Source organism: Ambystoma mexicanum, chromosome 4q (assembly GCF_040938575.1).
Source record: "Ambystoma mexicanum isolate Mex_15411 chromosome 4q, UKY_AmexF1_1, whole genome shotgun sequence".
NCBI lineage: Eukaryota > Metazoa > Chordata > Amphibia > Caudata > Ambystomatidae > Ambystoma > Ambystoma mexicanum.
The window spans coordinates 444,834,726-444,855,997 of record NC_090928.1 but is presented as its reverse complement, the minus strand read 5'-3'; the positions used below and the strand labels follow the sequence as shown (position 1 = coordinate 444,855,997).

General features: G+C 45.3%; 1 protein-coding gene across 1 annotated transcript in view; it reads left to right on the top strand.

The window, feature by feature from the left end:
- LOC138467255 (uncharacterized) overlaps positions 1–21,272 on the top strand; it is a 1,232,016-nt gene that overhangs the window by 1,091,466 nt on the left and 119,278 nt on the right. The window contains exon 30 of the mRNA XM_069607273.1: positions 11,768–11,931. Coding sequence (XP_069463374.1) covers positions 11,768–11,931 — 164 coding nt within the window. The remainder of the gene's footprint in view (positions 1–11,767; positions 11,932–21,272) is intronic.

Sequence of the window (21,272 nt, the reverse complement as noted above, 5' to 3'; positions counted from 1 at the left end):
TCAAATCCCAAGGCTGCCAGAGGCTGCCTCACAGAAACAGCCTGCAATTATGAAATGTACTTTCTTCCCCCTGTTCGGCGAAAATACCTGTTTGTTAAGATACATGCTGTTAATGGGTGGAGAATAGATGCAGCTACTCCATTGTACTATAGGATGAGTGAGGGCTGGAAGGGGCAGAGCAGAATGCAGCCTCCTATGCACTGGTGTGTGTTTGCATTACAGTGCTTTTCACCCCACTTCTGGTCTCTTGTGTATTATTTGTGTCCGAGTGCTGAGTACCTGGAATGCAGGAGGTGGCGCGAGGGAGCTGGATGAGCACTGGTATAGGGGGGAGCAGGATGAGCCTTTAACAGATGATGCCGATCCCAGGGAGCTCCCCTTCCTGATAAGCATGACTGGGATTTAAAACAGTACAACAAGTACATGAAAAAAGTGTTTTTTCGCTGTACCTGTTGCGCGTTTGACTAGTGGAATTTGAAGTCTTCAGGGACTCTAGGAATAAAATGGAGATAGTGCCTCAGAGTGCTGTAGTGAAACTGTACAGGGTCGCAAGGGCAACTACAGGACTGTAATTAGGTTAGAGCATTCTTAGGCACCTGTGATACAGTCAGAGCACCTGCCGTGGAGAGACGGTGTAGGGTTGATGCTGTAAAGGGCACAGGGTAGGAGTGTGAGGTCGGAAGCTTGAGTTGAAGTAGAGTAAAACAGATTACAGTTACAGATTACATTTCAATTACAATATGGCAGATGCCGGTCTACTGACCAGGCAAGATTCGGGGGCCAGATCTGTCATATAAATTGGGGCCGAGGGCAGTGCTGGAGAGGTTGAGGAGGATGGTGGACAAATAGGATGCGGTTCCCCAGTCGTTACAAAGGAATAAGGAGGTGGGGGTTGCCAAGAAACAGCAGTTACAAAGGGTACCACAGGGAAGGGACAGGGGAGATAGTGCTGAGCTACATGCAAAGCACAAAGATATGAAAAAGGTGATGAAGATACAGAGGGATCAGAGACCTGTAACAATGCCAACCTACCAGGTTTAGCAGTGTTTAAGAAATGCTTGGCAAGATTTGGCGAGTTTTTGCAAGTTTGGTGAGCCTCCAATGGAGATCTCCAAAACCTCTCCGAGGTAGGGTGCTGAATGCACTCACTGCCATAGTAGCAATCCTAAATGGGCTGGAAGGAGAGCTTAACTTCGTCAGAGGGGCAGCAGCTCAGTGGGACCTATAAAATGGCCCAATCCACTCACTCCCAGTCACCCACAGACCTTCCGCTCTCCTGGTCCTTGTTCTCACAGCACCTTCTCTAGACCAAGAGCAGGGGCAGGCACAGGGGCAAACTCAGGTCTTGTCTTGTCTCTCGTCTCTTCTCCAAGCCAGCTGTCTCCAAGTCGTTAGAGGAAGGTAACAAGTAGCGTGAGTAATATGTCAAGCTGCACTGCAGTCGCTCGCTCTGTGGTTCACGTTTTGCAGCCGCCTCCGACACTTCCTGTGCATCACTGTATTAGGCCATCAAAGACGTATAAACATTTTCAATAATGTAGCATGGAAATTAATAATATGAGGTTGTTGGTGGGAAGGATTGAATGCTGCCTGCTGTCCAGATGTGTGTTCTAGATTAAACATTACATTGTTTTAATGTTGTTTTGATATTGCGCTTCAGGCTGGACCGAAGCCGCTTATTGATGCACCACACATTGAACACGTCCTGTTCAACATTGTCCAAGATGGTCGAATTGTCCCTCAGCTATGCACCTGGTCCTCAGATCCACCTATGCTCTGTTAATAATGTGTGGCAGAGCACATGTTAACCTATTTTCTGGCGAAGATACCCATGTTGATTGGGTGCAGGCTGTTGAGCCCTGTTGAATGACCCTTGTTGAATGACAAGACGAAACATAGTAGTGAAATTATAGTGTTTCATGCGACATCGGACAGAGCTTGGAGACATGTTGAAGCCAAAATAGTGGCGATTCATGGCAAATGTCGATCTCATTTACAATATATGTACTTGTGTTTTTTCCTTTTCACTTTTTTCGTTTTCAGGTATAACATACAAACAAATTGCACCAGTTTGGACATACAAATGGATGAAGGGAAATCTTCCTTCATCCTGGTTTGTATGGGTTCCGAATCTACTGACATAGGGGGAACCTTTGCCATGTGCCGACCTAGTCAACCATAAATAGCAGGGTGGAGACACTTATAATATTCCCTCTGAACTTGTTACAGGTTGGGTTGATCAACACCATTCTCTGGTGGCTTTTTGCTGGCTCCTACAAATTGTATCCAGTTGAATGACATCCTCTATTGAGCATTGTCTAACAGGATCTGAGCATTTACCTCTGCTTGGGATCTTGATTACTGCCTACATTTACACATATAATGAGTAACCACTGCTTCCTCTAAAATTCCACTTGAAATGGTCTTAAGCGAAAATTTATTTTTCACTAGACCGAATTAAAAAAAGAAGGATTTAAAATGACCACTCGGAAACCGCTCTGAGTGGTGTTCTTAAATCAAACTGGCATGGCCCTGGATGCACACATGAGTGCGAGCAGGGGCTGACAGGCGCAGCCAGGCCGGGAGAGGGAAGACGCAAGCGTCTCAGCTAAGTGTTTTGGGATTTTGTGAGAGTGAGTGTTTTTTTGTGTGTCTGTCTGTTTTGTGTCTGAAGGGGGCGGAGGAGGAATGTTTGTGGGGAGGAAGGGAAAGGGAGGGGGCGGGGGAGCAGGTAAATGTGTACACATGAGTGTGTTTGCCTGGTTGTGCGTCTGAATCCATGTGACTGTGGTGTGTGTTGTAGGAAAATGCTTTGGATGGGAAGGGAGGTGAAGGGAGCTGTCACATGTAGGAACGAGGGGCTAGGTAGAAAACCCACCAGCGTGGGAGACAGTGAGGGTGGGGCTGGGCAAGGGAATTGCTTGCCTGGGTGGTTGGGGTAATCAAGCCTCCTCAGAAGTGTGATACTTCCATTTATTAAGGCTGCAAAAATCGGACGAAATAAATCAACCTTTTTGGTGGGGCGCCTTCAAAAATCCGAAATATCACATAGAGCCCTTAAAACCACTCTAGTAGCACATCCATCAGATCCCCATAGTGCTGGGGCAGAGAGCCATGAGAATGAAGACAACCTGGAAATGGGGGACAGACACAACAGGCGTGCATGTTTGGTGAGTGATAGTGGGCAGGATTTGGTGCTTCCAGCAGAGCAGTTTTTGCATCGCCCACCCACTTTGTATGATTAGATGCTATCATCGCCATAACGTTAAATACTGGATGAGTACTAAAAGCCCTAGATTCTTGATAATGTGTTAATCTCAGTTTTGCTGTCAATCTCAGATCAGGTGTCTCGGCACTTCCAGCAGCCTGGTTTGCCACACAGGTGCCTCAGTTAGTAGTTCAATAGAAGGCCGAAAGTGAGGCAGGATACAAGGTAAAAAGAGACATTTGGTTGTTTGCCTGGACCTGAAAGGCTCTGAAGGGGAACATGGTTTGTGAAAATCTGAGCATCTACAAGCACCACAGACAGCTGTTTCATTCCTAGAAAAGATTCCTGAAGAAACAGTTGAAAATCCTGCTTGAATTTCCAAAGGGATGCTCAAACAGTGGGTCTCCAAAAAAGCACACTAAATAAGACAGTTTAGAACATTTGTCGATGCATACCTCATGGTCCCTGCATCATTGTCCTTTTCCTTTGTTTCTTATGTGCATGAGTTAGAAAATGCTGCCCCTGGATGCGCAGCTGAGACTCACTATAAAAACATCAGGCCACCAACTTCATCGGTAAGTGTTTTGAAAACAAATGGCCTGGCTGCCCTGCTAACTGTAAAGCCTGTCATTGGCAGGCTTTTGAACCAGAGCATGCAAAGTGAACATTCTCGGGAGGATGGCTCAGGGGAAGTGTGCTCGCCTTGGAAGCAAGACAACACCAACACCACAGGTCCGATCCCGGGTCCGTGCTTAGAAACCTCTGGGAATATGATGTCATATAATTTAAAGAAAGCCAGCCACCAGAGACTAAGCATCCTGTAAATGTTACATTCTAGAAGTGAGTGTGAGAAGAAGATTGGAGCTGTAAAAGAGGAAGAAAGAGCCAGGCAACCCCTAGCTGCTCCAGCAGAGGGAATTTTAGCTGCCCACAACAAGAGCTGAGGAATCACTCATGACACACAAGATTTTCTCTGATGCATGTCTTCTACTGGCAGTTCTTCATCAATAAGAAGTGCTTCAGCACAAGCCCTGCCACGATGGAAAGTCCAGAAAACAAAAGATCCAGTCCCAATCTGATCCAACCACCATCATGAATAACTAAGTCCCTAGAAAGGAAACCCTTGGGGAAATAGCGCACCAAACTAACGAGAACTCAGGTACACATTGCAGACTCTAAACACAAAATGCCATGAAGAAAGTAAGTAGCCGTGAGATGCTTTTTTTGGAATTGATCCAAAGGGAAGGAAGTTTAAAGCACCAAGATGGACTGGAAAAACTGGACAAGATATCTTTAAATGCCACAAGACGGCTGGCATAGGTAAGTGAGAGAGTCTGAAATCCCAGCCCTTTAATCTAGGAACACCTGGACAATCTGCTGAAAATCACCTACAATTACTTCATACATTGTGTGTTAACCACAGAACTTTGCCACAGGCCCTCTTAATTAGAGTCCACTGCAATTAAACAACTAAATCCTCAAACGGCTCACAACCAATTCTGTTAGCAGGGAGACTGGAGAAAGCGCATACAGAACAAAAGCTGTCCTTTAAAGGGAATGTTCTTGTCTCTGATCAACAAATGTCACTGATTTCAAATGGTTAGCTAAAAGCACTAACAGCAAATTATTGAAACAGAATCACCACCGACACTGGGAAACCCTCAAACAGAGAACCCAACAAAGTCTTTGAAAACAAAGTGATACCATACTGGCCTGATGAAGTGGGCTCATGGAAAACTAAGTACCTTAAAAGTTGTTTATAGAACCCAATGATACTAATTGAACACAATCCCAAACAGGGAGTGTATTTTAATGGGGTGTGACAAAAGTGCTTCGTCAATTTTCTAAAGCTCAGTGAGAACATCAAACGGGTTATGTTCACCACTTCCATATAATAATTTTGCCTATCCAGGTTTATTTTGCTGACTAAACAAAGTAATTGTTGCATATTAAGGCTTTTGCTAAGTCTAGGTATTTGCCACTTAATCAGGTCACAGAGACATGTATTTTGGTTACATTATCAGACTTATTTTTGCATAGCCACAATAATCAATTCCATAATTGATCAATGTATAGCTTAATCAGATTAACTGTTGCACATACAGGTGTCTTTTGGCTGCATTATCAGATTAACTGTTGCATAACCAGACTCACCCTGCATGGCCACAAATAATTGTTGTATAGCCAGGCCCATCCTGTAAAGTTAAAACAACTGTTGCATTGCCAGACTCATGGTGCACAGCTGAAACCACGTTTTGCTTTGTCGGGTTTATTTTATTAAATTTTGGATTAATTGTTGCTATTAGACAGACTTGTTTGTTTTTCTGATCTCAACAATTGCTGCACAGCCAGCCTCATTCTGCATAGCCAATCATTATTTTTGTACAGCCAGACTCATTTTTGCATAGCCAGAATAATTTGCTGCATAGCCGGTTAATTTATTGGTTAATCATATTAATTGGGGTTGCTTAGCAATAATTCTTTGGCATAGACCGAGGTGCCTCATTAGCCAATCAAACTAACAATTGCATAGCCAGGGATATTTCCAGAACCAAACTAATTGTGGCATAGACAGAGTTATTTGCTGCAAAATCAGATTGACTGTCACGTAAATCAGACCTATTTTGCATCGCCAGAATTATTTGTTGCATCCCTAATCTAACTCTTGCCTAATGATACATAACTTCGCAGAGCCCAACCCATTGTTGCGTAGCTAGTCTAATTTGTTCCATAATAAGATTAATTGCTTCATAGCCAGATTTATTGGATGGCATTCATGTATCTACTTATTAAACAATCAGATTACTGTTTGCATAGCCAGGCTTATTTTCCAATGCTAGTTATGTTCATTGCACAATAGGATTAACTGTTGCACTACCTGTCTTAACCGTATACCAAATTCTAAGCCGGCACATTGTCATAGCAACCCAATTGGCCATCTCAGACGGGCTCTCTCACTACAACCTAAATGATCACCAGAAAGTAAGTGCATCAACGTCATCCAGGGAACCTCACAACAGCCTGCCTTACAGAGCTTTCATAGCCCCTAGAACCTTTCACACAGGCAGACCACATCATGCCTAGAGGACAGAAAGATTATAGGGTCACATTGAAAGAAAGAAGCAGAAAAGCAAAATCTGCATAGAAAGTGACCACACATCAATCTTCAAGGAGACTATTGAGGTAACCCTGTTGTTTTCCTCCAAAACACCCCAAGCCGCCAGGTACCACCTCAAACAACTCCATTCATCTGCATCAGACAACTAAATCCCACCTCTCGCCAAAATCTCAGCACATGGAAAAATATATGGAAACAACAGAACCCACATAAACCGTCAAACAACTGCCTCATCGATCACTAACCTACACCACCGAAAAAAACAACTTCTAGAATCATGTCACTCAGGGAATCAACATTAATCACTCTGTACATCACAAAACAACAACCCCTTGTCATCCTTCATTGGTGCCAGGACCATCAGTCTGGTCCCACAAAGAACTTACTCCACCTGTTTGAGGATGACAGCAACAATTAAGAGTCTTTGGATGAACCCCCTAATGAATGCCAGATCACCAGCATTCTTCTGCACAAAGGAGCCACAAAGGAATGGCTGGTGTCAGACGTCTCCTCATCAATGCCTGCTGTATCGCCAAAGCATTCTTCTGACTTCTGTGCAAGAAAGAAGTGGACCTACTCCTCCTCACAGAAACCTGTCTCTCAGAATATCATTCAGCATTTATACACAACCTTTCCTACAGGCTGCAAGATTAAGTTTGCCAACAGAACAGTGAGGAGAAGAGGACGAATTGCACTTGTTCATAGAGAATCATCAACTTTACAACCCCAATTTTCAACGTCAACCTAGACTGCAATTCACTTGGCTTAACCTGCTCAACCTCAGACACATCCACACTAACCTTCCTTTTCGTAGACAGATTAAATAATAAAAATAATACAGATTGCCATCCTACAACTCTTTCTTCACAGACAACCTCGCTGACCTGGTTGTCATTCATCCCATAGACAACCAATACCTCTAAATAATGAGAGACTTCAACATCTGGCTTGAGAAAGAGGATAATTCAGCTACAAAATCACTCACCTCAAACCTGCTACACTTCAAACAACTGGTCAAGGGGCTCACTTATGAAGCCAGACATAGCTTGTATGGTGTATTTTGCACTGAAACCTTCATCACTGTTTCTCCCCCAGTCAGCCTACACAGGAGAATTCCAAATATGCATTGTGTACATCATCTTCAGTGAAGAGCCACAGCTCAACAAATCAAAGGACCCCCAATGTTGACCAGAACACAGAAAGAGATGTCACTGGATACCCACCTGGAAAAACCCACACCAGAACTCTGAATGATCCAATCAACAATATCTGAGACTGGATAAACATCACCCAGGACAGCACAGCACTGAAAAAAACATTTAAAATCTCACAGTAATAGCTACCAAATGGTTTACTTTTAAGCTTAATCACAGAAAAAAAGGAAAGGGGAAGCTTGAGAAAGAATGAAAGAATCAACCTACTGGCAGGCAAGTTGGCCCACCAAGTGCCACTACAGTGCTACAAAGCAGACCCTGTGAATGCTAAAAAGAAATGCCCACTATTCACATCTCATTAATTCAGCAAAAAACTCAGAAGGAAATCTTCGAAGTCATTCAAGAATTCAAAACCCTGCAGCCTGCAAAGTGGCTCAAATATCTCTAGAGCAAGAACTCTGTGACTGCATCACAACACACTTACGGCAAGAGAAATTCAGGAAGTCCAAGCCCACCTGGATAGTAAAGGACCAAGCATGCATTACCCAACTAAGTAAATGATACCGACAGAACACACTACCCCAACATTAACAGCTTTTTGTCATTTCACTCCTATGGACTTCTTCTACACTGTCATTTCCAGCAACCCAGCAGGATCCCCTGAAGTCCCATGCGCCAGAAACCTCTACAAAATAATATATAAACAACCCCGACAAGCACCTGATTTCCTAGACCTACTTTACACCTACTCTAAGCAGGGCGCTGTCCTCTTGCCTTCAAAAGAACATTTGTGAAACGTGACCCTGAAGGAAACTGGAGTGAAGGGAATCGCATTGTGCTGGATTTCCTATTTCCTTACAGCGAGGACAACACACATGCTACCTTTTATGTCATCGCTTTGCAAACTGACATCAAAATTACTCCAAGGGGCCAGCCTTTTCCTGCTACCCTTAAAAAAAATACATGAAAGCGCTTTTAGAACTTATCAATGATTCAGGCATCACATGCTTCAATTAGGCTGATTACACTAAAATCATGGTTCTATGTGATATTTATGGATTTTGAAGGCCGAACACAAAAAGACTAATTTATTTCCACCGATTTTGTGTTGCCTTCACAATTACAAAATATCACACTCTGAACTCCTCCAGCCCCTGGGAAGGTGATCCTGCACCCACCCCCCCCCCCCCCACTGTCCCTGTGCTGGTGAGATTCCTATGGAATTGCGGAGTGTCACCCCCAATGCCCCTCCTTTCACCCGTGCTGCTCCCTTTCCCAGACAACACATTCCCCCCACCCTCCACCACAGACATGCAAACACACTTTTACCCGGTGCACCACCCCTCGCTTCCCCACCAGAAACAATCCCTCTAGTCTCCCACAAAGACACACTGAATATCTCACAAACACACACACAAAAAATACTTACCTCACTCCCGTGACTTCCTTTGCCTAGCTGCGCCTGTCAGCCGCAGTGCGTACTCGTGTGCGGGAGGGGCATGACAGTTTGATTTAGAAAGACCGCTCTGAGCAATTTCCCGAGCAGTCTTTGTCAAACCATTTATTTTGTTCTCTCAGTTAAGTTCAAACTATTTTTCCTATCCTATAGGACACTTGGCTGACTCCAAATACAATCAAAGTCAAACCATCAAAACAGAATTCATGATTTGCAGCACTACTACACCATCGAGCCCCACCCCTCACCTGGCTGAACTCAATGGGTCCCTGCTCGTTGCCCACAACAACCGTTAGAAATGTGGGTATCATGATAGGCAGCCATCTCACACTGGGATCTCAGATTAAAGCCATTGTCAGAAGTTGTTTTTTTTTCCAGATCAACATCATCTGATGCATCACACCCTAGGTGACCTTCATACGCAGGATAATGACAGTTACACTTTGCTTTACTGCTTAGCAGTTCAGCAGGAGCCAAAGTGAAGTGGTCAGCTTAAAATGGGGTTTGAGTGAAATGACGAGGTGTGAGTAAAAGTACAAAAAGGAAACAGTTCCAGGACTGTGACCGTGGTTGTAAAAAGTAGCCGTGCTATTAACAATAAAATATAGAAGTAGTGCACCTCGGTTCTTATTAGTTCCTGCTCACTTCAACCTCTGGTCACAACCAAACATAGACTCAGTGCAGCACTCAGAAACCAGGTACCTGCAACCATCAACTGCACAGATGTTCTTATCTGTCTCTACCTTTTATCACGCTGATAACACCCCATTACAGGTCCACTTTCATTAAGACCAAAACAATGGCGGAAAGGTGTTATACAATCCCACTTTACATTACATTATTAAAGTAAATGTTCCTCCCTCATACCCAACCGCCCAAAAAAAAAAAATAATCGTTCCTGGTTTTCAACTGGATAAAGGAGAAATGCAGTTCATAAACCATTCTAGATTGCCACACATGAAAAACTATGCACTCTGTCGCACGTTTTTCTTCTACTGAAAAGTATGTTATTTTATTGCTCCTATTCCCCTACCTTTCCTGTCTGATGTGTCTTGTCAACATGGCCAAGTCACAACGTCGTAGTGTAAGTTAGCACCTAGAGTCGATGGTGTGCTATGAGTCAGCCAATCAGAATCCTGTGTATGTGGTTCCTAACTACTGGTACAGCACTTGCTCAATTCTGAGCATCCTGGCTTCTGCATCTACCAACTAGTGTCTTCTGCAGGTATCAGCCTGTTCTTCAGTCATGTCAGCACTGACCTCTGGAAGAGTTCCCAACCTCTGGTGCAGCCTCCACACTGCATTCTTTATCGATACATGGGCCTCATTCCGAGGTCGGCGGTAACCTGCCGGTGCCACCAGTGGGTTGCCGCTGACCCGGACATGCTGCCTGACTTTCCGGTGCCACCGGGCCATTACAAGTCCTGGCGGCAGATTTGGTAACTCCCCATTCCTGTGGAGTCTATGGGAGTGGGGAGACGGAAGCACCGGTACTGTTACTAACGGTGCCAGTGCTTCTGTAAAAAATCTGCCTGCAGGGGCTTTTGCACCCCGGCAGGTCTGACCCTGCCAGGCACAACAGCCCCTGCAGGCAGACTCATAGTGTGGCGATCCGGAAACAAGGGTGCTGGTAAGCTACCGGCACGCTTGTTTACAGACCGCCACACTCAGAATTAGGGTCTTGGCAGGTAACTGCTCCTCCTGGGATGGTCACCTGCGTCTTGGATGTACATGTTTTGCAGTTTTGGTGGTGAAGTAAAAAAGTTTAATAAAGAAAAAGTAAATCGACAAACTTTCTTTTGTAGTATTTAATAAGAGGTTTGGCTTCATAAGTTAAGCATTTCAATTGCAAACTTGGTTAAAGTGGAGAGGGTTTAACATGAGCATGCATTAGGAGCTGTGTAAAAGTAAACGGTTTTTCCTGAAGAAAGTGAAAGCATTTTACCATGTTTACCTTTCTATTTGGTATGTTAAATAGGATGTTGCAGTGAAAAAACAGGCCTTGAAGAGGGAGTGTCTTCTTTAACGACGTTTACGCTGGGAAATTGCATATTTTTTCCCTGACTGCTTTTAGAGTCTTACTGTTCCGAATTAAGTAAATACCAGTAGTTATTGCCTGCACTCTAATATTCTAATTGGCTAAAAGGTCACTAACGATCTATGTGTTGATAGGGATTAAGTCTGAGGCCTGCGGGCGTGTGGAGCGTTATAAAAATAAAAAAAATAAAAAAAATAAAATAAATAGTCTTTGACCCATCACATGCCTTGGGACTGTTAACTTGGGTTGCAGGTAATTTATTCCTGTTGGCGTCCTCCCTGCAGATTACCAATGGGGGTCCTGGGAGTCCCTCTGCCAGACATTAGTCCTGGTTACGAGAGACTTACCCAGAGTCTTTAGCTCACTATCTTTCACAGAGAAGAAATATCCCAAACATATCAGTCTTTGTCCTGCCCTGGGGCAGTCCAGCACTGAAATGCCTGGCAATTCTCCTCTGAAGAAGGGTACCAACAGCATCCCCAGACACATGTTTCGGTCCATGCAGATGTGCCCTGACAAATTCACTCTTGCTGCACCCACTTCACTATGTCTATCCCAATGACCGTGCATGATTTGTGTTATACAGTTCTAACATGCCAAACGCCATTGGCCGAAATGTGCTTTTAATAGACTCGAAGTTGGGGCAGGGAATCTTTCCAACCATGTTACTGAATATGTGTGCGTGAATGCTCAGATTTGCACAAAGAAGGTGACAAAATGTCACATCCTATGTGATTACAATATTTACATTTTTAAATGAAAGCTCAATAACGGCTTGGGTCACATTTTACAGCCTGGTTGGTTACTCAGCCAGCTCTCCGCGATAAAGAACATATACGAGGAAAACCCGGAAACAACAGGACATCTGCCGACGGAAGTTCACAGAAGACAACCTGGTTTTAATGAGACTCCGAAAAAACAAGGTTCAGCCGCAGAATTTAATCAGACAGAAATGAGGTATGTGTTTATTGATTTATGATTACCATATAAATCCCTGTACAGATGTATGAAGAAGCAGTTGGGCAGCACAGGTCAACCACAGACTGCTTTGCCAACCCAGGGCCAGATTACAGAAACATTTCACTGGTCCAAGTGCAAAATTTGCACTGTATTAGCACTTGCACAAAGTTTTCCCTATTTTTGAAAACACTGGGACACATTAAAAAACCATTGCTCCTCGACAAGTGCAGTTTGGCATATTAAAAGCACCAGGGCAAATATTGCCCTATTGCAAAAAAGATGCATTTTCAGTACACTTTTGCACCAGGGCAGCCTAGTGGTAATAGGGAATGGTGTTAGCACTAGGGCAAAGTTTGCCCTGATGCAAAAATGCACCAAAAATGTATCCTTTTGGCACTAGGGCAATTTTTGCCCTGGTGTTTTAATATGCCAAACTTCACTTGTCGAGGTGCAATGGTTTTTGTAATGCGTACCATTGTTTTTAAAAAATAGGGCAAACTTTGCCCTAGTGCTAATACCGTGCAAACTTTGCACTTGCACCGGTGCAACGTTTCTGTAATCTGGTCCCAAAAGACTTTGCAAGGGTCAATGAGCTATAACAAATAGCCATTAGCAAAGCCAATACATATGGCTTTGCAGATGTAGAGGTTAAGGTTTTTCTGCAAAACCCCCGCATGACAAAAAAGGCTTAACCGCTGCAGGTGAAAAGCCAAGCCAGACCTAATGGTTTTGACAATTAATATTATTGAAGATGTGTCCTTGACGAGAATAATATATTATCCCGCTTCATAATGTCAACCTTATTGCTGAGCTTGCTATTAGCTCTGCAGCCTTATTTGTGTTTTTATTTCGCCAAACAGCCGAGTTCAGAACTCAGCCACGTCTCGTTTGCATAACCATGCATCCCTGTTTTTTTTGGATTAGTCAATGCTTCCTTATTCCTATAAATGGTGTTTTATTGTGTTGTGAGAATAAAGATGGTCGCCGTAACTTTGAAATGTTTTAGAAATAATGCTACATATACCGATTTGTCCTACTTTAGAATGCAATTTTGTAAACCATACACGGACACGCCCTATCACAAGTTACTTTGAACTCCTTACCCCTTGCCACTCTAGCACCTGTGTTAAACTTCATGGATTCAATAATACCAGATGTTATGGGTGGACCAACGTTCATGGTGTGAGTGTGCTAGTGTTTTTGTACGAGGCAGCGTCATGACAATATCATGGTGCTCCTCTAATAAAAGGAGCTCTGCTGGCATGTTTTAGGCAGTGCAGCAGAGCCCCAGGAAGCGGCAACTCGTGTCTGTGTGATTTCTTTGTGTCCCTGAAGCCGCGTGATCGCAGCCTGTGGAAGCAGCTCGGCCCACGTGACCCCAGTGCCGAGGCTGCCAAGCTTGGGGAGATCCCCAAGCAGAGGTACTGGTCCGGTGATCGGGACATTGCAGGGTGTCCCCTGCCTTAGGTCCGCTGGTGATCCCGACTCCAACAGTGGCCCTGGTGAAAGTTGGCCCAGAAAAGCATCTTTTGGGTCCGGGAAATGGTACGGCCTGGTAGGGGGCGTGGCCTACGTTTCATCAGCCCCAGAGAGAAAGGAAGGGGGCGTGGCCCATACAGCCAGGCCCGCGGCAGTGAATCCCGTGGAACACACGAGGCAGCTGTCCATAAGAAGAAGCCCAAGAACAACGGGCCAACAGAAAATTAAAGAAAATATTGTTGTGTTTTTTTTTCAATTCTACAATGGCGAGGCAATATGGAGGAAGAAGGTCCTCCCTTGAAGAGGGTTGGAGGGCCTAGGTGCCCGGTGCTCTGAGGTCAGAGACAATCTCCAATCACTCCATGTGTTTCTGCATTGGCCCCAGACCCCATCAAGGGTAGCGGCTCCCTGAGGAGTGCTTGTGCTTCCTCTGGGACCTGGACTCAGCAAGGTAGGGGAACAGTTGCGTGTGCAACCTTTACCACCTAATCATGAGCACAGGGTAGCGGCTCCTCAAGGAGTGCTTGTGCGCCCTCAAGAACTTTGACTCAGCCCAGCCCATGGGCCCATCAGCAGTAAGTGCAAACTGCGCTATGCCCTGTACCCGTCATGGGGGATGAAGAGAATGAGGTGGTGTGGCAGTAGCGTGGTCAGCTTGCGCCGCTATATCCCTTCAATGTCGTGGGTGCCTCCGCCAGCCTGGGGCCCCTGTGTACAGCCTGGGTGGCGAACCTGGAGCTGTACTTTGAGGCGGTGGAAATTAAGGACAGAGCGAAATGCCCAACCCTCCTGTACTCCAACGGACCGGCCATCCACAGGCTGTTCAGGACCCTACGGCCCGCAGACCAGTCCTATGGTGCAGCCATCGCAGCCCTGAACGAGTACTTCAGGCTTATGGTGAACAGGGACTATGAACGGTTCATGATGAGGAGCGCAAGGCAAGAGGAAGGTTAGAGCCTCGATGCGTTTCATGGGAAGCTGCAGGGAATTGCAATGTCCTGTCCGCTGGGCAATTTCGAGGAGGACAAGATCAGAGCGCAGATCATCTACGGCTGCAGTTCTTCGAAGCTGCACAAAGAAGTCCTGAGGGACCCAGCGATAACCCTCGAATGCATACTAGAACTTGGTCGTGCCTCGGAGCTGGCAGAGGTGCGGGTCTCAGCCATGGATTCTTCCAGACAACACCTCAAGCTCGAGGCCCCCATGCAACGGGTGAAGTTGGAGAAGGTGTCAGCTGTCGGCAAATGGCAGGGAGGTAGGCCAACGAAGAGAAGAGATTGGCCAAGGAGTGACCCCGGTGCCACCATATGCCATCAGTGCGGGTGGGCTCGTCCACATCCGCAAGACTGCCCAGCGAAGGGACACATCTGTGGGAGGTGCAGGAAGGTGGATCACTTCGCATGGGGGTTGCCTCGCCCCAACGCCCGCCAGTATGGTGGGGACACGGGGTGGGGTGAGTCGAAGGAGAGCGGGGGGAGAAAGACCCCAGAGTGGCCGCGGTCCAGGTGGCTGAAGACTAAAGGAGGGGATGATATGACTGTGCCGAGGAAGAAGAGGAGGAAAATGTCTTCTTTTTATTCTGCAGCGGCGTCAGCGGCCAATTCAATCCAGGCATCTTCTGATTCCAAGAGGCCGCTGTCCGCCCACCCCTCCCCCCAGGGCGTGAGGATTGGAACACACGTGTTGGGTTGCAGTGTTTAAATAGTTCACTAAGGGGTGCCAGGACTGGAATGCACCCGGATAGTCGTGTAGGCGTAGGTTAGCATGGGTGCGAGGACTGGAATGCACCATATGTTTAGATCCTGTATTGGGTTATTGTTTGCAGTGTGCTGTGTTTTTTTTTTATTATAATAAAGGAGGGATGTTATGGGTGGACCAACGTTCACGGTGTGAGTGTGCTAGTGTTTTTGTGCGAGGCAGCGTCATGACGGTGTCATGGCACTCCTCTAATAAAAGGGTATCTGCTGGCACATTATAGGCAGTGCAGCAGAGCCCCAGGAAGCGGAAACTCATGTCTGTATGCTTTCTTTGTGTGCCTGAAGCCACGTGATCACGGCCTGTGGAAGCAGCTCGGCCCGGCTGACCCCAGTGACGAGGCTGCCAAGCTTGGGGAGATCACCAAGCAGGGGTAGCTGGTCCAGTGATCCAGACATTGCACGGTGTCCCCTGCCCTAGGTCCGCTGGGTGCTCCCAGCATGGCTGACTCGTCGCATGATCCCGACTCCATCAGTGGCCCGCCTCAGTGACCGGAGGTGGGCCACCACACATGGGGTGTTTTTGTGGACTGTACTATCCAAGCACTGGTCCCACAGTACTTTTTAGCAACTTTACTACTCTATTTTTAACTTTAACTTGAATAGCACATCTGATTACAAGTGTCACTTTTACTGAAAAAAACGTGCAATTTTTCATAGCAATATAATGAAAACATTAACTAGTAAAGGTTACAGAAGTGTATTGAGGCCGTTGGGAAAACTAAATCCTATTGCCATCACTCACAAGCTCAGAACGTATCACTGGCAAAGAGCTATGTTCAGATTCAAAATCTGGTGTTGTCGGTTTGCAGGAAGCAGAAAGGTTGCAGGTATGCATAGGGCCATTTTCAGATACAGACGGAGGAGAGAGTAGGGGAAGGATTAGGTCACTGCAGCCTCTCTCTAGGGAATGGTGGTCATGTTGAGGAGGAATCCCCACACCGAAAGAAAGGCTAGTCATACACAGTGTTGTGTGCCATGTTTCAAGCTACAGCATATGATCTCAGAATGCACATTTCGGCCTAGGTCACAAGGCAGATGTGCCATCGGGCTCACTTTCCAGTGCCGAGTTCTTCAATTCCTCCCCTTGATTTCAGGACATGAACTCTGGATCTACTGCTTGGAAAAGATCATAACGCTGAAACACAATTAGTCGTTCCAACCCCAATTCTGACTGCTATACTGGTTGCTTTCTCCCCCACGCCTGGAACTCAACAGCACAGAATATACTGTTTGGAAAAATCCCCAAGGCTGCTCTGCATTAAACCTCTTTACCTCCATCCACGTTTTCCGAATCGTTCTTCTCCATGGAAAACAAGACCTCACAATAATGCATCCTTTCATATCCCAGTGATGTGAAAATGCCCCTGCAGCAGATCACAAGGATTCCCTGTAATAATTTTCTGTCTTCCAGTACACATTTTTAACCTTTTCTGAATATAGATTTGTCCACAACAAAAAGGCATTACTTGCAACAGTCAAGAACAACACAGCCTCTCTGAAAACATCTAATTGCATGGCCTTTAATGCCATGTTTTAAATGCAAAACCAAATAGCACTTTTTATTATAGATATTAGTTGTGAAATCTGAGCAGAATTATTTCTATTTTTGTATTATCAGTGATTTGTACAATGGCAAACATGCACACAGACTGACGTCTGGACACCCAAAATGGTAGAGTGGGCAACACAAAGGAGAAAGGGAATATGGAGATAACAGTAAGTGGAAAAGGATCAAGAGAGAACTGGGTTGGTGGGTAAAACTTTCCAACATTCACAATTACACATCAAATTTAAATATTAGTGACATGTGAGATGTCCTTGTGTGTTACAGCTTTCAGCTGCAATGTGATATAGGATAGTACATTAATCAATGTACTATATTTTAGGAGAACAGTGTCCTGTGTATTTAACAGAACATTGTTGCTTACAGATTAGCGATTTTGCAAGGTAGTTTAATTCAGTGGTGTTGAAGATGCACAACAGTTGCACTTCAGGGCATGATGTATGGCCTTCCAAGTCACTGGAGTTTCACAATGAAGTACATCCTGCTCCGGGTTGCTTAAGCTCTATATTTTATATAACAAACAAAGCAAGACAGGATCTAGAACGGGAATGTAAACATGTTAAACAGGTTGGTACATCTTCATTCTTCATGTATGTATCTGCATTCATGGAAGAGGGATGAACTCACCAAACCTAAAGATACCAAACAATTCCCTCAAAACTGTACTTCAATTGTAACTAAAAATGCACCAACAGTTCATGATTATGGCTTTAAGGTGCACCAACTACCCTATATGGAAACATCTTTCAACAAATTAGAATTACTTTTGATATTATAGTTATGAAGTTGAATGACGCAAGATTGACATATGTGATGATTCCAGGGAATTTGCCCTCTCTCCCCAAGGGGTAGCCACCACCTTTGGGACTAGGGAGGTGAGCCCAAGCTTAACACTCCTTAGGGTACAGGGCAAGCTGGATCCCACTGGGGGTGATCCCCTAACAGGGATAACAGTAAACCTTCCTATGCCCAAGACCCCAATATCTTTGTTGGCTATATGGGACTTAGCTTGTATAATGACTTAAAGCTTCCTGCAAGGATGGGTGGTGTTGTTTCTGACCCGCTATGTGCACAGCATTCACCTGCAACGAGGGAGCGCTGACCTGACCCATTGTCTTTCAGAAAGAGAGATAAAAGACCAATCTGAATTGGAGACATGGAGCAGAGGAGCCTGCAGAGCCAGAGAGGCGAAAGAACCTTCTCCTGGGAGGTGTGTCAAGAAGCGCAAGAGCCAACACTAGGCTTGGCGTAGGGACCTGCAGCAGAACCGCGGAGCACTCACAGCCCTGCTGAAACAAGAGCTGATAAACAACGCAGGGTAGCAGGGCGGAACACCAGCCTACCGAGACCCTGGCACCCAGAACCTGGCAGGAGCCTGAGGAATGACACAACGAGTTCCGACTGACACAAAAGAACAGAATGGAATCGAAGAAGTGGTGCCGAAGTGTCTGAACTCTGCGACTCACCGAAGTAGCACCACCCACAGAAAAGAGGTACATGATGTTTCCAGGAAATAGGAAGAGAGTAGGCCACGAGATCCCAAACCCGCACAGCAGGGTAGAAAACCTAAAAGCCCAAGGCAGGCTGAGAGAAACCAAATACCAAGGCAGGGTAAGAAAGCTGAGAAATAACAGAAATCTCCTTTTTTTGTACATATGTATTACCTATGTATTAGCTTTATTGCATAGCTCTCAACCATTTGTGCTGCAAAGGCGGGTGAAATCACCCGATTTTGTTTTTGGCGGGTGAGACGCCCATTGGAATGAATGGGCCTGCAGGCGGCTTGGCGGGTGAGTCCGCCCTTTACAAGGCGGGTGACACCCGCCAAAAGCGTGTGAGTTGAGAGCTATGTTTATTGTTTATAATGAGGAATCTGCTTATTTATGTATGTTTCAAAATATGGCAGCCATCTTGGTGCAACCCCATCCTTCACTAAAATCTTTTTTGTCCTTAATATATGTCTACCTGGATCTATAGTTCTTGAATATGGTCGTAGGTTACCCTTGTCGTTAGCACTAGCTGACACATCTGCCACTGGAGGACTACATTTACCAGAGAGACTTGCATCGCTTTGTATCTTCACTTACCTTCATGGATTCTTTCAGTAGTCTTTTTTTCTATTTTTATTTTCTCTGCATAGGCACTCCTAATTCCATTTGCCCTTTTCCCCCCTTAACCAATATACACACTTGTTCAGGCATATTTGTAAACTTTTTTCTGTCAAAATATTTTTGATCTAATTATAGGAGCTCTTTTGATCCTCTGTATTTTTAAGTGTATTATGCACTCTTTATGTGTCTTATTGTGCATAATACTCATTTTTTACCATACGTTTGGCCATACGGTTTATGAATCCCGTGGGGATATATCTAGGACTATTCCCTTCTAAGATGGCGGCTTCTCCGCATTGTGTACACGTGAACATGCTTAGTCCTGCTTCTTATTTGTCGTCTATATACAATTCTTTCAAAATGGCAGTTCTCGTTTCCTTGGAGACGGACGCCACGTTGTAGACTTGCAAGCACACTCCATGATACGGCTTCTTTACGTTAACTGCAGGTATATTATTCAGACGGGCTTGTTGACATTAGGGATCCGCTATAAACGATTGCATTTAATTTGTATACTTTGCTCTTTCTTTTAGTACGTACTATTCGGCTGCTTGCCAGTTACGTAGGAGAAAACTTGACCTGATCTGAACTCCTTATCTATCGGACATTTTGCCATCATACTTTATCTAGCGGCTTTATTGCTGCGAACACAGGTATATTTCTCATTACACCTCAATAGTATCTACACAACTACAATTATAGTCAATCTGCACGCTCTATTTTCCTTGCAGTTTTCATCTTTTTTCAGCTTGTCAACGGTGCAGGAGGAATCCGCGTCTGTTCCGCTCCTTCCAATTGGTGGATATATGTACAGCATACTTAACTAAGTGTTCTCTTCGCTGCGATTACAAGGTAATTTGTCATGCCAGATGTTTTGACACTAGGGACCCTTGTAAAATGACCACTACTCAAATGCACAACTTGCTTTTTCTCGTGTGGATTATTTCCGTTTCTTGCTACAAAGTTTGGGGTTATTCTAATGTGGCCTCTTTGTTTCCTTTTCAGCACCAAATCACTCTGCTTCACGTCAGGAGCTGAGTGTTGTTTCTAACTTGGCTTGAATCTATTGAGTAGCGGATGTATTCATATCAGACTACTGTTAAGTGTTCAAGCTATTCACCAATTTGAGGTACGAGTATTTGTGGCGATTTATGACTCATGCTTCGAGGCACTATAGGACTTCGTAGAACAACATTTTCCTACGTAGTGTAGTGAGGTCTATTCAGGACTTTTAACTGTATGAGTTGGAGTCGCGCAATGAGAGAGACCTCTTTAGTTAGGAGACAGTGGGCCTCATTACGAGGCTGTACTACAGGCACGGCTGTCGCCGATATTCTTTTTCTTCCGGCGCCCAGAAATGGGCAATTACTGGGTCATTACGGCCTTGCCGGACCCGGTATTTGCCCATTCCTTGGCGCTAGAAAAAAATGCTCCCCATTCCCATTGAGCCCCATAGGGAATGGGTAAGTCAGACGTTTATATCGGTGCCGGTGCATCCGACATGCTGTGCTCGCGGGTGCCACTCTGCCCGCCAGGTCCAACCTGGCGGGCAGAAAGGCACCCGCGAGCACAACTCGTAGTTTGCCGGTCCGGGAACTATGGTACTGGCAAGCTTACCGGTACAGTAGTTCCTGGTCCGGCAAACTTATAATGAGGCCCAGAACCTTTGCCACTTAGTCTCATCTATATTTGTTCCTGTCTCCCACACCCTCTTGGCTATATTGTATTTTTCTCTCCCATCTTGTATTTTCACATATAGTCTCCCCCTTGGTGGGTCAGCTGGCATGTGTGGGCATGGATTTCATATGTGGTATAACTCTGCAAATTCATCAGGATCAGGGCCCAGGTTTCCTTTAAACAAACAATTTGGTGAGTGCTCGTAAAGTTGCACCAAACTTCATTTTGCTTCAAAAAAACGTTGCGCGCATGCATGTAATATGAACCTGACATGTGCTGACACTGTACACATGGAGGGCTGCGTGTGACAGTTTCGTGAAGCAAAATGAGCAGGCTCCATGGCAGGAACCTATATAATCCATAATTCAGTTTATTTCAGATGAATTTCAGGACGCTTTCCATGTTCTGTCTTTAAAGGAAGTTACGTTGGTCAAGGCCACGCAGTACATCCTTTATCACTTAGACTAGACAAACATAGAAGACTTTGTCAAGGAGTTCCCCCCGTCTCACCTGGGTCCGGTGTTTGCCGGTGTCTTCGATCCCTGCCTTCTTGCGAACGCTCCTGATCTTGAACAGCGCTGCTCGAGTCTCGTCTGGTTCCAGGTTGCGTTTAGTTCCGGGATCGCGGAGTCCAGGAATCCGGGAGACTGAAAAGGCTCAAATTGCCCGGAACCAGGAAGGGGGAAAGGGACAGGAGTGGGTAATAGCACTTGGATAAAGGAAACAATACCGCGAGCTACGAACACACGT